This window comes from Oryza glaberrima, chromosome 12 (assembly GCF_000147395.1).
Source record: "Oryza glaberrima chromosome 12, OglaRS2, whole genome shotgun sequence".
Taxonomy (NCBI): domain Eukaryota; kingdom Viridiplantae; phylum Streptophyta; class Magnoliopsida; order Poales; family Poaceae; genus Oryza; species Oryza glaberrima.
In genome coordinates, this window is record NC_068337.1 from 24,565,677 (window position 1) to 24,579,234 (window position 13,558).

Sequence of the window (13,558 nt, forward strand, 5' to 3'; positions counted from 1 at the left end):
TAATCTGCACCGGTTTTGATAGTTGAGGGATACGTTGTATCTAGTTTTGCGGCTGAAGGACAAAAATCGGATTCGTTGACAAGTTAAGGGTCCTCATATGAACTTATTCCTACTAGTATTCACGCTTTTTTGGGCCCAAGGTTAGTACTCATGAACTTTTAGTCCAATACTAACATTCACACATTTTTGAGCCATAAATAAATACCAGTATGTTTTGGGCCGAAGTCTAAAACTAATGAATTTTTAGGCCAAATTTTTATAATCATGAAATTTTGAGCAAAAGGCTAATAATCACGCTCTTTTATGACTAAGGCTAATCCTTTATGAGTTTTTTTTAGCCGAAGACTAAAATCAAGAATTTTTAGGCCAAATGTTTAAAATCATGAAATTTTAGATAGAGAAATAATATTCAAACTTTTTGTAGCTCAAGGTTAATACTCATGAAATTTGTAGCACAAAGCCATATTCACGTGTTTTTTTTAGAGATCTAAAATAATTTGAGTGGAAATCAAGTCATAAACTTTTTAGGACAATGTTTATTATGGTGAAGTAAAAGAGTACAGAGATCTATGTCCTTGCAGTGAAAAAGTTAAGTTTAGCACCACTTTTATTCTTAACGTCTAAAGAAATTGATTGAGATCTAAAATGAGCTTTAGCATGTCACAATGAGCAAGGGAAAATGAGATATATTCTGAAGTGATCTTTAAATTGGAATCTAAGTACATAAAGTGTGACCCACTGAACTTTGACACTCATCTTTGTGCTAATTCCTTCAATGCACATATCTTCGTGATTGGAGATTTGACAACCATTGACTTATCATACCCTTTAGCATCATTCAAAACACACGAGAAGACTCAACTCAAAGTCATATTCGCAGTTATTTGAGCTGGCTTGTGTTTATTAGGAAGATGAATGACTAGAAGAGCACATGTGTATCTTTCTTGACTTCATCTCGGACAAATTTGGCAACATTTTCACACAACTTGCGTACATGTTCAAGCAAAAATCATATATAGCAACCAATCACATGGAACACATATACAAAATCTTTATCTATAAATTATTTTTTGTTGCTTCGTTTATTTTACCGCGGCTTATCAACTGTTGAGAAAATGATGAGACACTATATATGGCAGAGATAAGGCAGGTGTAGTTTAGTCAATCAACAATTTTTCAACGTTTTCTTTTATTAATTATTTTAATCTAGCTCCAACTAACAGAATTCTAAAGTAAACTAGGGATAAACAGTAGCTTCAGTTTGAAATAAACGGGGCAAAATCACAATTGAGCTCCAAAGTTGGGAAAAACACCATTGCCCCTTTAATATATGGGAAAAAAATGCATTGGATGACTGACGTGTCTTGCAAATTAAACTCACAAACATACTAGCTAGCTTGCAGGATTAGATGCTCCAGCTGTTGCAAAAAGGATGGATGAATGTAGGCACTAAACCGCACACTTCAGGTTTTCTTTGGTATTTTTTTCAAGACTTCAACATTGACTTGTTAATTAGGATGATCGTTCGAATTGATGCAACTTTTGTGCTTGCCTAGTCTTCAAAAGGAGTTCTCATTCTCTATCCACTACAATAGGTAATACTATGTGAGGTGTTTTCACCTCGCCTTGTTAATGGTGGCCACCATCATTCATTACCCTAAGCTTCTTTACTGGAACATTTTATAACTTGCTGATTAACACCATTATTTCCACAGTGAATAAGGGTAAAAAGGGTTTTACCATATATACCTAACTCTGCCATTTTCACCATGTGCTGCAATAATTTTCATGTCACACAATAAGCACACTCACACACCACTAAGTATATCTACTCAGCTTCCAGGATTGCTGGCAACTTTGACAAGCACCACCAGAAATCTGAAGCATACAAATTCAAGAGTCCCATTTATACATGTGCAATTGAAGATTATGTATTGTTTTTAATTGATTGCAAACACACAGTCCTCCACATTACAACTTATAATTCATGCTTTATTGGATAGCAATTTTACTGTTCTCGTCAATAAGAAAATTACTGTTCCTATCAGTCAATTCTTCTCACCACTTCATCACTTGTACAACAAGCCTTATCAGCATCCACAAGACCACCAAAAAAAAACTGCATTTGGGCATGCAATTAGCTCCTGTATTAATATAATAGATTAATAGTAACCTTGTTTAGAGGTCAGTCAGTCATCATCAAGCTTAACAAACTAGCCAACTTTTTTCCATATGTGGCGAACCGTGTTGCTTATCTACGTTTAACAGCGAATTAGTGGCCGGATGTGGTTCTGGACCTAACTAACTAATGTCAATAGCAATCAATTGAAGCAAGAAACACATGAGTGTGTATGTGAAAAAATGGGGATTTTTTTGGCATGTCAAAATCTCCTTTTCCACCTCCCCACAATGGTGAGTTTTTTATCTAATCACAAATGCTCCCTTTTGAGTGAGCATCTATGTGTGTTCATCCACCTTACCATGACACCATGGCACACATAACATACCTGCTTATCCACTATGGATTCCTCCAAATGGACCCACTGCCACACAAAAAGGATTGTTCCTGTTCATTTTCACCAAAAAAGAAAGTGGAGAAACTCATTTTTGAATTTTTTAAACATATGTGAAATTCCTTCAAATGTTGTACACATCAATATAATGGGAAATGTCATTTACTCATTTTATTCTGTGCTATCCAAATACCTATATTCCTACCAAGGAAAGATGGAAGATAAAAGAACAGAGTGGAGCACACGTGTGCCTTCATACATATGCTTGTGTTGTTCAAGTGAGATTTTTAATAACTGTGCAGAATATGTGCCAAACTTCTAGAAATGATCTAGCTAGCACTAATGTTAAGAGTGGATAAATCAAATTACTTCTTTTACATTTTTACACATTCCATGTTGCAAAAGAAGAATGTTGACTATGTGACTCTGAATGAAATTCCCAAATCTCTCTGAAGTAAAATTCCCTCTCAAAAGATTTCTTACATATCTCCCAAACATGCATGCTTTCAGGTTTTACTCCTCTACTTTTGTGAATATAATAAAACTAGATGGAGACCCCCATGATTAATTTATGAGCAAGTACACACTAAACGGAAAAAGATGCAGATTGGCGTATGCGGCCATTGTTAATGAGCTACACATCATCATTCAGGCCACTAAGCACAGATATGCAGTAGCAGCACACACTTGCTGCTTAGTTGCTACTACTACTACTACTTTCTGATGCAGGTGTGTGATCACTGATCACTGACTGTTTGTTAGTTACTACTGAATTTTTTTTTAGGAAGAAAAGAGCTTCAGTTTTGTCAGCTCCTTGCTCCATCTCCTCCTAAAGTGTTGGCAATGATTGGGACAGGCACCAACTTGCAGTTCCTTTGTTCCCCATAGAGTTTGCAGGATTAGCTACAGTAACTGTCTATCAATCAGATTTGTGCAATCTTAGCTCCCCTGTATCTGCAGCAACTCAATTGCAGTAGTAGTGTTAGTGTTAGTGAAGAATCTAGAGCCTAGCAGTAACAGTGCCATCCATTTCAGCAAAAAGAGGAGAAAATGCAATGCTTACTGCATTATGTCATTATGTGTGTGGTCATCATTGAGAAATGGCTTGTCTGATGAGAAAGTGCTGAATGGGCATGGCTTTCTGACTTGGCTACAACTGAAAGTGAGAGACCGGGTTCGGTCCGGGCCTATGCGGATGCCGGGCCTAGGTGGATACCGGGCCTACAGCTAGTTTGGGCCAGGTGAGGCCCATCCACAGTTCCAGAAGATGTCACAATTGGTTTGACTGGTCCTGAAGAGAAGAAGAGGCTGGAGAAGGTTGTCACTGCATATTGCATCATTGCATGAGTGAGTGACAATCAGCTAGCAGAGCTTGTGTAAGTGTTTGGGCATATATCCCCAATGCAAAATAAAGCCGAGAAAGAAAGGGTCTTTAAGCTAAAGCCATGCATCTCTCTGGTGTGGGCCCCACTCTTTATATCATCACCACAGATTCTCCCTCCACTTATATACTCCCTCCATTTCTCATCACAATATTATGAACCATTCTATTCTACCACATCACACACACACAAACACACATATATTCTCAAGTTAACATAATAACACTACACTACACTTGGAGTTGGTGATCATATACATATACATCTCAAGAACAACAACACAAGATCGAAGAGGCAAAAAGAAGGAGCAAATTAAGCCACCATCTGATCTGTGCATGCTATGGTGCTCAATCTCTCTTCTCCTCCAACCTTGTTCTTGTTCTTCTTCTTGTGGTGTGTTGTCGTGGCCGGCGATGGCGGCGCTGCGGTGGCGGAGGCGGCATTGGATGCTCAGGCGGCGTACCTGTCCCAGATGAAGCAGGAGTTCGCCGGGCCGGCCATGGCGAGGTGGGACTTCTCGTCGCCGGGCGTGGACTACTGCAAGTTCCAGGGTGTCGGGTGCGACGCCTCCGGCAACGTGACGGCCATCGACGTCACGTCGTGGAGGCTGAGCGGCAGGCTCCCCGGCGGCGTGTGCGAGGCGCTCCCGGCGCTCCGGGAGGTCCGGCTCGGGTACAACGACATCCGCGGCGGGTTCCCCGGCGGGCTCGTGAACTGCACGTCGCTGGAGGTGCTCAACCTCAGCTGCTCCGGCGTGTCGGGCGCCGTGCCGGACCTGTCGCGGATGCCGGCGCTGCGGGTGCTCGACGTGTCCAACAACTACTTCTCCGGCGCGTTCCCGACGTCGATCGCCAACGTCACCACGCTCGAGGTGGCCAACTTCAACGAGAACCCCGGCTTCGACATCTGGCGGCCGCCGGAGTCGCTGACGGCGCTGCGGCGCCTCCGCGTGCTCATCCTGTCGACGACATGCATGCGCGGCGGCGTCCCGGCGTGGCTCGGGAACATGACGTCGCTCACCGACCTGGAGCTCAGCGGCAACCTCCTCACCGGCCACATCCCGCTGTCGCTGGCGCGCCTCCCAAACCTGCAGCTGCTCGAGCTCTACTACAACCTGCTTGAGGGCGTCGTCCCCGGCGAGCTCGGCAACCTCACGCAGCTCACCGACATCGACCTCTCCGAGAACAACCTCACCGGCGGCATCCCGGAGTCCATCTGCGCGCTGCCTCGCCTCCGCGTGCTCCAGATGTACACCAACAAGCTCACCGGCGCCATCCCGGCCGTGCTCGGCAACTCCACGCAGCTCCGCATCCTGTCCGTGTACCGCAACCAGCTCACCGGCGAGCTCCCCGCCGACCTCGGCCGCTACTCCGGCTTCAACGTGCTGGAGGTGTCGGAGAACCAGCTCACCGGCCCGCTGCCGCCGTACGCCTGCGCCAACGGCCAGCTCCAGTACATCCTCGTGCTCAGCAACCTCCTCACCGGCGCCATCCCGGAGTCGTACGCCGCGTGCCGGCCGCTGCTCCGCTTCCGCGTCAGCAACAACCACCTCGACGGCGACGTCCCCACGGGCATCTTCGCGCTCCCGCACGCCTCCATCATCGACCTCTCCTACAACCACCTCACCGGGCCAGTGCCGGCCACCATCGCCGGCGCCACCAACCTGACGTCGCTGTTCGCGTCGAACAACCGCATGTCGGGGGTCCTGCCGCCGGAGATCGCCGGCGCGGCGACGCTGGTCAAGATCGACCTGAGCAACAACCAGATCGGCGGGGCGATCCCGGAGGCGGTGGGGCGGCTGAGCCGGCTGAACCAGCTGTCGCTGCAGGGCAACCGGCTGAACGGCTCCATCCCGGCGACGCTCGCCGAGCTCCACAGCCTGAACGTGCTGAACCTGTCGTACAACGCGCTCGCCGGCGAGATCCCGGAGGCGCTGTGCACGCTGCTGCCCAACTCGCTGGACTTCTCCAACAACAACCTGTCCGGGCCGGTGCCGCTGCAGCTGATCAGGGAGGGGCTCCTGGAGAGCGTCGCCGGCAACCCGGGGCTGTGCGTGGCGTTCCGGCTGAACCTCACCGACCCGGCGCTGCCGCTGTGCCCCAAGCCGGCGAGGCTGCGGATGCGGGGGCTCGCCGGGAGCGTGTGGGTGGTGGCGGTGTGCGCGCTGGTGTGCGTGGTGGCGACGCTGGCGCTGGCGAGGCGGTGGGTGCTGCGGGCGCGGCAGGAACGGGAACACGACGGGCTCCCGACGTCGCCGGCGTCGAGCTCGTCGTACGACGTGACGAGCTTCCACAAGCTGAGCTTCGACCAGCACGAGATCGTGGAGGCGCTGATCGACAAGAACATCGTCGGCCACGGCGGCTCCGGCACGGTGTACAAGATCGAGCTGAGCAACGGCGAGCTGGTCGCTGTCAAGAAGCTGTGGGTGTCGCGGCGGTCCAAGCAGGAGCACGGCCATGGCGGCGCAGGGTGCCTCGACCGCGAGCTGCGGACGGAGGTGGAGACGCTGGGCAGCATCCGGCACAAGAACATCGTGAAGCTCTACTGCTGCTACTCCGGCGCCGACAGCAACCTGCTGGTGTACGAGTACATGCCCAACGGCAACCTGTGGGACGCGCTCCACGGCAGCGGCGGGTGGGGCTTCGGCTTCCTCGACTGGCCGACGCGCCACCGCGTCGCGCTCGGCGTCGCCCAGGGCCTCGCCTACCTCCACCACGACCTCCTCTTCCCCATCGTCCACCGCGACATCAAGTCCTCCAACATCCTCCTCGACGCCGACTTCGAGCCCAAGGTCGCCGACTTCGGCATCGCCAAGGTCCTCCAGGCCCGCGGCGATCGCGACGCCTCCACCACCACCATCGCCGGCACCTACGGCTACCTCGCTCCAGGTAACACATCCATCAATTGTCAAGTCTTTTCTCATCAGCTTAAACCTTTTCTATTAAACTTCTTCTTATCAGTTTAATCTTTTAGGTTAAATTGGTCAGTTATTTGTCTTTTCATATCAGTTTAATCTTTTGGGTTAAACTGATCGGTTGTTTGTCTTTTCATATCAGTTTAATCTTTTGGATTAAACTGATTGATGGATATACATATATAGTATATATATTCTTATCGGTTTAAATTTTTAGGTTAAATTGGTTCGTCTTTTATCATCAGTAAACTTTTGAGTTGAAGTGATTGGTGCATGCATACAGAGTACGCCTACTCGTCAAAGGCGACGACAAAGTGCGACGTGTACAGCTTCGGGGTGGTGCTGATGGAGCTGGCGACGGGGAAGAAGCCGATCGAGCCGGAGTTCGGCGACACGAGGGACATCGTGCAGTGGGTCTCCGGCAAGGTGGCCGGCGGCGGCGAGGCGGAGGCGCTGGACAAGCGGCTCGAGTGGAGCCCTTTCAAGGAGGAGATGGTGCAAGCTCTCCGCGTCGCCGTCCGCTGCACCTGCAGCATCCCCGGCCTCCGCCCCACCATGGCCGACGTCGTGCAGATGCTCGCCGAGGCTGGCCCCGCCGCCGGCCGGACCGCCAAGGACGCCGCCAGCAAGAAGGATTCCTCCGGCGAGCCAAAGCTGTAATAATAATCTTTAATCTAGCTAATGCGTGCAAACGTAATGTGTAATTATCCGGATTAGTACGTAGCTAGTGATCATAAGCAAGAAGAGAGATTGTTCATGAGCTAGCTAGCTCCAACTAATTAGGGGGAAATATTAATTACTACTAATTATATTTACATGTAATAATACTAATTATGTAGATAGAATAATCATAAGAGGCAAGTTGCAAAGGTTGTTCGCTCTTGCACTAGGGGATATATATGGCTAGTATTTGTAGAGTCGTAGCTGCCTTTTTGTTTTTTGGGGTTTGGGTCACGTACCATTCACATATACTGCTTGGTGTTTAAGCAGAATCTGATGCTCTCAGTGGATGGACCAATATAAAAAAATATACATCAAATATATGTATAATGGATGCAAAATATATAGTACTATGTATATATATTAATTAGTGCATTCAGCTTTGAAATGTTCCTTTCTCTTTGCATCAATGGAGACCTTTTTATTCTTTCTTTGTTTTCCTCTCCAACCTTTTGTTTTTGCTGAGTGAGTGAGTGACAGCAGAGAGTATGAACCGAAGGGAAACTCTTTTGTTCTCAAAGAGAAAAAGAAGGGAAACTCTTTTAATATCTCTCAAGGAGATGTTCCCTCGTTTTTGGTATGTTTTGCAAATAGTTATGAAAAAAATATCTAACAAGTTGGATTAATACGCAGTATATCACTTCACAAACACGTAAGTTTAAATTTGAATTCTATAATTTTTTTAAAAAATACGACTGTGAGCACATGTATGCTAGTACAAGTTTATTATGTTCCTTTTGTTACAACTTGTAGATTGAATTTAAACTTGTATGTTTGTTGAGTGACATATCAAAAATCTATCTTATCAATTTTTTTCTAAATTTTCATAATTCTTCAAATAACATTTTCTCAAGGGATTAAAATTTCTGAACTAAAGCTAAGATGATAACGAGTCCCCATTTTTTTCCTTTTTTCAGCTGAGGAAAATTCATTCATGGAAGAAGTTTTTGGCCGCAAGTGTAGTGTACATGTGCAGTTGAAAAGGTAGTTAGATTCTGTTTGTGGGGCCCCAACAGTGACGTGGCAGTGAGTGCATTGCATATTTGCATGATACAAGGGAATGATTAGCGTACGAGTGCCATGGAAGTTGACTCAGCCTATTATAAATTTATAATAGGTTCATGATTAGTGCCACTGTGGCATCCAAGTCACTAATCTTGTAATCCACGTGCCAAAATTCTGGCATAATGAGACATCAAATTACTTAAAAAGAAATCTTAAGAAGCGTATGAAAAGTTGTTATCTCTCATACATTTAAATAAAGTTACACACAATAAAAATAATAATGGTTCCTTGGGGCAGAGAGAGAGCGAGAGATTTTATTTTTCATTATATGACAAATAAAAATAAAATTCTTTCATGCAAAACAAACAAAACCCTCAGTTATGCTTTTGGTTACCAAGAAGCACTTTATGGTACAGTGCCATTTCAAGGGAAAAAGCTTAAAGCACTAAAGAGTAAAGCTAAAAGGATATACCACATTTTTTTAATCTTTTCTTCTATATGCCAATCACAGGATGTCTCAAAACAATTGGTGTCACTTTCATTGCTTCATTTTCATACAGCTTACATGATTTTGTAGCCAGATTATGGAATCCCACAACCAGAAGTCCCTTTTCTGTAAAGAATGTGCATGTAATCACTCAATTTATGGCAATTCTAATGTCTTAGAGAAACTCAAATTTCTTACCTTCTTTTCTGAAAAAAATAGGGAATTTTCATAATACTTCAGATCAGATTGTACTCTGCCCTAAGGCACCCTTTCATAAACAGACGTATCATAACAAAGGAAAAAAAGGCAGAAAATAGTACAGGCAACAATATGTTAAAAGGAAAAAAAAAGTGCTTGCTAGCAAGTTGCAAGAACTTGGTGCCATAGGTATCTAGGCTTGCTAGAGCCTTTAAATCATTAACCATACATAGTGGCCATGTATGCTGGACTGTGGTGTCAATAAGAAGAATCCACTAATTCAGTAAGTGGCACAAGTGCATGCAGTGTTAAATAGCAGTAGCTCACTAGTAGATTTTGCAAATTTGGTGGCCATCCTTGGTGTAGCCTCACCATGTTCATGTTGAGTAGGATGCCATTCACCAGCAGAACATGCATGCCATTTGACTTGGTGATTTATCAACAGTAAGACAAGAAAAGGTCAAGAAACATACTCATTGGATTTCAAGTTTTCAACCCATAGTCAGACTACATATCGACAAAGGTGATATTGTTCAGGACAGTGCTAAGTATGGTTCTCCACTGGAATGGGGAAGTACAAGGACAGCATTTCCAAAAAGAGTAAGAGAAGGCAACATATGATTCAGAATTTGGTCTGAATTTGCCGATCCATTGGATATTGAATAAAAACACTTCACAAAATGTGACTGCTGACCTAACTCATAATTTTCATATGACAACTGTAACCTGGTATCTATATTGTACAACTACTTTACTTTTGATTCAATCTCTGTTTACAGTAGCCCATTGTTTTCTATTTTGTTTTGTTTATAAGGCGACAATAATCGGAGAAATGCCGAACTACTCTGCTGGAGAACAGTCAACTGTTGAGACTTTGGGACCGCCGCATTAAGTTCTAGCACACATACACAAATGCTTCATGAATGTCGACCAAACTTCTCGACAAGCTTCTGCTCAATCTCCAGCCTTTTCTTCATCAACAACGTGTAGTTGTTCAGAAGGTCAATGTCCTCCTCCGAGTCTCCAAATGGAGCAGCCAGCTTAATGCTTAGTGATGTTCTATTCAGTCTGTCCGAGTGCAGACATGAAACAGGCACAAACTTGCCTTTCTGGTTGCAAATCCACCCATGGGCTGCTCTAAGAGCAGCACCCAGTGAGGCAGAGTCTGTATCAATTGAGCATTGCTATGTAAAGGACACAATTATGCTCATAACCAGATGGAAAACATGATGACAGCAGATTAATTCGAATTCATATGTGATGCACATGTCTTATATATACCTGGTCTTTGGACGGTGTAAACTGAGCAGCCAAAAATGGATGACATCGTCTTGAGAATGATCTGGTTCGACGATGCTCCACCGGTCGCTATAATCCGCTTTGGAGGCACTGGCAGACCACACCTTTCAGCATGGCCCCTCATGGACAGGAACTGCCCTTCTATTATTGCACGGACCTATATCACAACTGTTAGTAAACAGCCTGAAGGAAAGTTTATTAGATCGTTTAACGACCGGTTATGGAAGTCCCCGTACTTCTGAAGGAGGATCAAACTGGTTTATCTGATGCTCCACCATCTCATCTAAAGATCCACTGGCTGAGGAGCTGACAACGTAACGGTGAAACCCAACTACAGATTTATAAGCATAACACATGAGTAATGACATAAAAACTACGCGTTCAAGGGAATGAAATGTAAGGTCAGAAATAACCTGGAAGTGGTGGCAGAATCTCAGGTTCCTTGTAGTAATATCGCAATTTTCCTCCTGGTACAAAGAAAGAAAAAGAGGGACTCAAGAATCCTCAGGAAAGCTACCTTTATGTGGTCAACGCAAGTAACTATCATGAATGGGAGGAAAGGCAACTGTGTGATAGTAACTGGCTAAACATCGATTGGATGATCTACAGTTCAAAAAAAACATTGATGGGATTTAAAGCATAATTATACTGGTTTACCATCTTGCCAAAATGTACAAGCTTTATAAAACAGGGTTTAATATCCTTATGCTGTTTGTGATTTCTAGTGCCAATCAGCTAGCCTGTTTGTTCTAGAAATATATGGGCTGGCATCCTTTTCGTAAAATAGAAAGGAAATAATAACTATATTAGTATACCATTTAAAGGAGCTGTATTCTCCAAATGCTTGTTGAACACATCCCATGACCCCTCAGCATAACGATTGCGGACATCTGGTGAAAAATATAAGCATTTATAGTTTCAAAAACAAGAATATAGGCATTAGTAATGGTAAACAGTGAGATAAAAAGAATCCAAATGGTACCTTCCCGTGTTAGAGAGCCATTTTTGTAGCAAAGCATAACCATATATGTCTTGGGGTCCACTGGGTTAGGGAGGATGTTCCCATCCAGGGATGGTTCAGGTAAATCAGTTATTCCAAAAACCTGAAGGACCATAAAGGCATCAGAATAAGCAACAAGGGCTTGTTTGGCAAATGGGTTTGGGAAAAGATATCCCACCACACCAAAGGGTAAAATTCAATCCTAGCCATTCATTCTTTTCGCCTCATTTATTATTTCTGTTTCCCAATCCAACCTCCCATAACTCATTTGCCAAACACGGCCCGGTGGTTGATAGATGTACAGAGCAACTTTGCGTTGTGAGTTGTTTTTTATTTGGGAATCCTGTATTCAGTGTAAGTACAAGTAAAACAAAGTTCAAGAACTAGGTTCTAATGTATCTGTGCCCAGACATTGTTGGTACCATTGCCCTTGAAAACAAATGGAGCAGATTTTGTAAAACAAGGTGATAGATGATTACTGTATCACTTGTCCCAAGACTGATTGCTAGATCACCAGGATCGCTCAAAGTTAAACCCGCATAATCACATAGTAGTGATCCGAAAATATTCTTTTGACCAAAGTTTCTGGCATATGCTTTGAATCAGATCATCTTTTGATTTGACCAAACAGATGTGCCATATGTTGTAAGATATTAGTAGGAAAATTGGGAGAACTTATATACCTGCAAGGCTGTTGGGGTTGTCCCCTGACCACTGAACAACTAGACAGTTGCTTGAAAACTGAAATCTGATGAAAAATGAAGCATATTCATATCAGTAATTCGTCGAGTCAGACCCCAATGCAAAAGTGTCTGAAGTTAGTTTATACATATAATAATTCAATCTTGTAGTTTGATGATGTTGTTCACTATAACATAACTCCTTTTTCAAACACCAATTTAGCAGACACTGTAAAAGGGGAGGAAAACAGATTCATCAATGGCTACCTCTGAACGAAATAAGGAGATAAAGTTCCTGCAACAGCATGCGCCGGTGCTAGCTTCCCAATCTTGTCTTCTAAATCAGGAGCAGTAGCCTACAAACTTGTAAATTGAAATGCATCAGAAGCAGTTGCCAAAAACAAAAAAAAAAGATTGCATTTCTCAGTCTGAAAATGTGTGTTGTTGCAAGCAGCAAACCTCAAGGGCGTCCATGCGCACCTCGCGCGTGGCGATGTCCATCAAGTTCATCCCCGCGCCGTCGGTCTCGTCGATGCAGGCGTAGCCGCCGACGAGCAGCGACGCCATGAACGAGCTCACGAGCGAGATCCTCTCGGTGTCGTCGTACACGCGCCGCCTCGCCTGGTACATCCTCCTGATCTGCGGGCCCGTGCACCGCTCGTGCGCGCGGCACCCGGTCATCCTGGCCAGCTCCAGCGCGCCGCCGACCGCCGCCTCCACCTCCCGGCACTGCGCCGCCGTGCTGCTGTCCATCCACACCGGCGACTCCGCCGTGGCGAGCGCCGCGGCGAGCTGCGGCGCCAGGCCCCTGGCCGGGTCGAGGGACGCGAGCGCCGCCGCCGAGCCGCGCTTCCAGTAGACGCTGCCGTGCTGCTGCGCGCCGCCGGAGACGGCGGCGACGCGGGCGTAGTCCACCCTGGGCGCGAGCCTGGCGAGCAGCAGGTCCAGCGCCTCGGCCCACATGAGCGGCGGCGACACGACGCGGCCCGGGTCGCCGCCGGATGGGTCCCGGAGGACGCCGCCATGGGTGGCGTAGTGCGGCAGGTCGGAGTCGAAGTGGACGGCGGTGAGGCCGGCGTCCAGCACCGTGGCTTTCAGCGACCTACCATTAGCATTAGAATTAGAATTAGCATTAGCAAGCACAGGATTAGGATTAGATTTGGTTGGGAGTAAATTGGTTACTGCGTGGAGCAATCGAAGCCGAGGAAGAGGGAGTTGTCGGGGAGGCGGCAGTGATCACCATCAGCCGCCATGACCATGGATGCTTAAGCAGTTGAGCTCAATCAGGACCAAAGGAAGAAGAAGATGTGGCAGCCAGCCGATTACAAGAAGAAAAAAAAAACAAAAAGAATACAAAAAA

General features: G+C 45.7%; 2 protein-coding genes across 2 annotated transcripts; one reads left to right on the forward strand and one right to left on the reverse strand.

The window, feature by feature from the left end:
* The first annotated feature begins 4,065 nt into the window (after window positions 1-4,065).
* Window positions 4,066-7,896, forward strand: LOC127757993 (receptor protein-tyrosine kinase CEPR1). Its single transcript, XM_052283586.1, has 2 exons — window positions 4,066-6,783; window positions 7,093-7,896. Exons 1-2 carry the CDS (start codon window positions 4,236-4,238, stop codon window positions 7,467-7,469), a joined length of 2,925 nt encoding a protein of 974 aa, XP_052139546.1. The 5' UTR covers window positions 4,066-4,235; the 3' UTR covers window positions 7,470-7,896.
* Window positions 7,897-8,539: 643 nt separating this feature from the next.
* Window positions 8,540-13,524, reverse strand: LOC127757728 (xylulose kinase 2-like). The gene is made up of 11 exons (XM_052283294.1): window positions 13,381-13,524; window positions 12,658-13,300; window positions 12,466-12,554; window positions 12,207-12,266; window positions 11,998-12,058; window positions 11,501-11,621; window positions 11,334-11,408; window positions 10,932-10,985; window positions 10,755-10,849; window positions 10,501-10,675; window positions 8,540-10,384 (listed from the first exon to the last, which is right to left on the reverse strand). The coding sequence occupies exons 1-11, from the start codon at window positions 13,455-13,457 to the stop codon at window positions 10,137-10,139; spliced, it is 1,698 nt and encodes a 565-aa protein (XP_052139254.1). The 5' UTR covers window positions 13,458-13,524; the 3' UTR covers window positions 8,540-10,136.
* Window positions 13,525-13,558: the final 34 nt, after the last annotated feature.

Excerpts from the sequence above, each read along its gene's own strand:
- LOC127757993 (XM_052283586.1), top strand. The coding sequence starts at position 4,236 with ATGGTGCTCAATCTCTCTTCTCCTCCAACCTTGTTCTTGTTCTTCTTC. Across the intron at positions 6,784-7,092 it reads CTACGGCTACCTCGCTCCAG|AGTACGCCTACTCGTCAAAG; the intron begins GTAACACATCCA and ends GCATGCATACAG.
- LOC127757728 (XM_052283294.1), bottom strand. The coding sequence starts at position 13,457 with ATGGTCATGGCGGCTGATGGTGATCACTGCCGCCTCCCCGACAACTCC. Across the intron at positions 12,555-12,657 it reads TGCGCATGGACGCCCTTGAG|GCTACTGCTCCTGATTTAGA; the intron begins GTTTGCTGCTTG and ends ACAAGTTTGTAG. Across the intron at positions 12,267-12,465 it reads TCTCCTTATTTCGTTCAGAG|ATTTCAGTTTTCAAGCAACT; the intron begins GTAGCCATTGAT and ends ATTTTTCATCAG.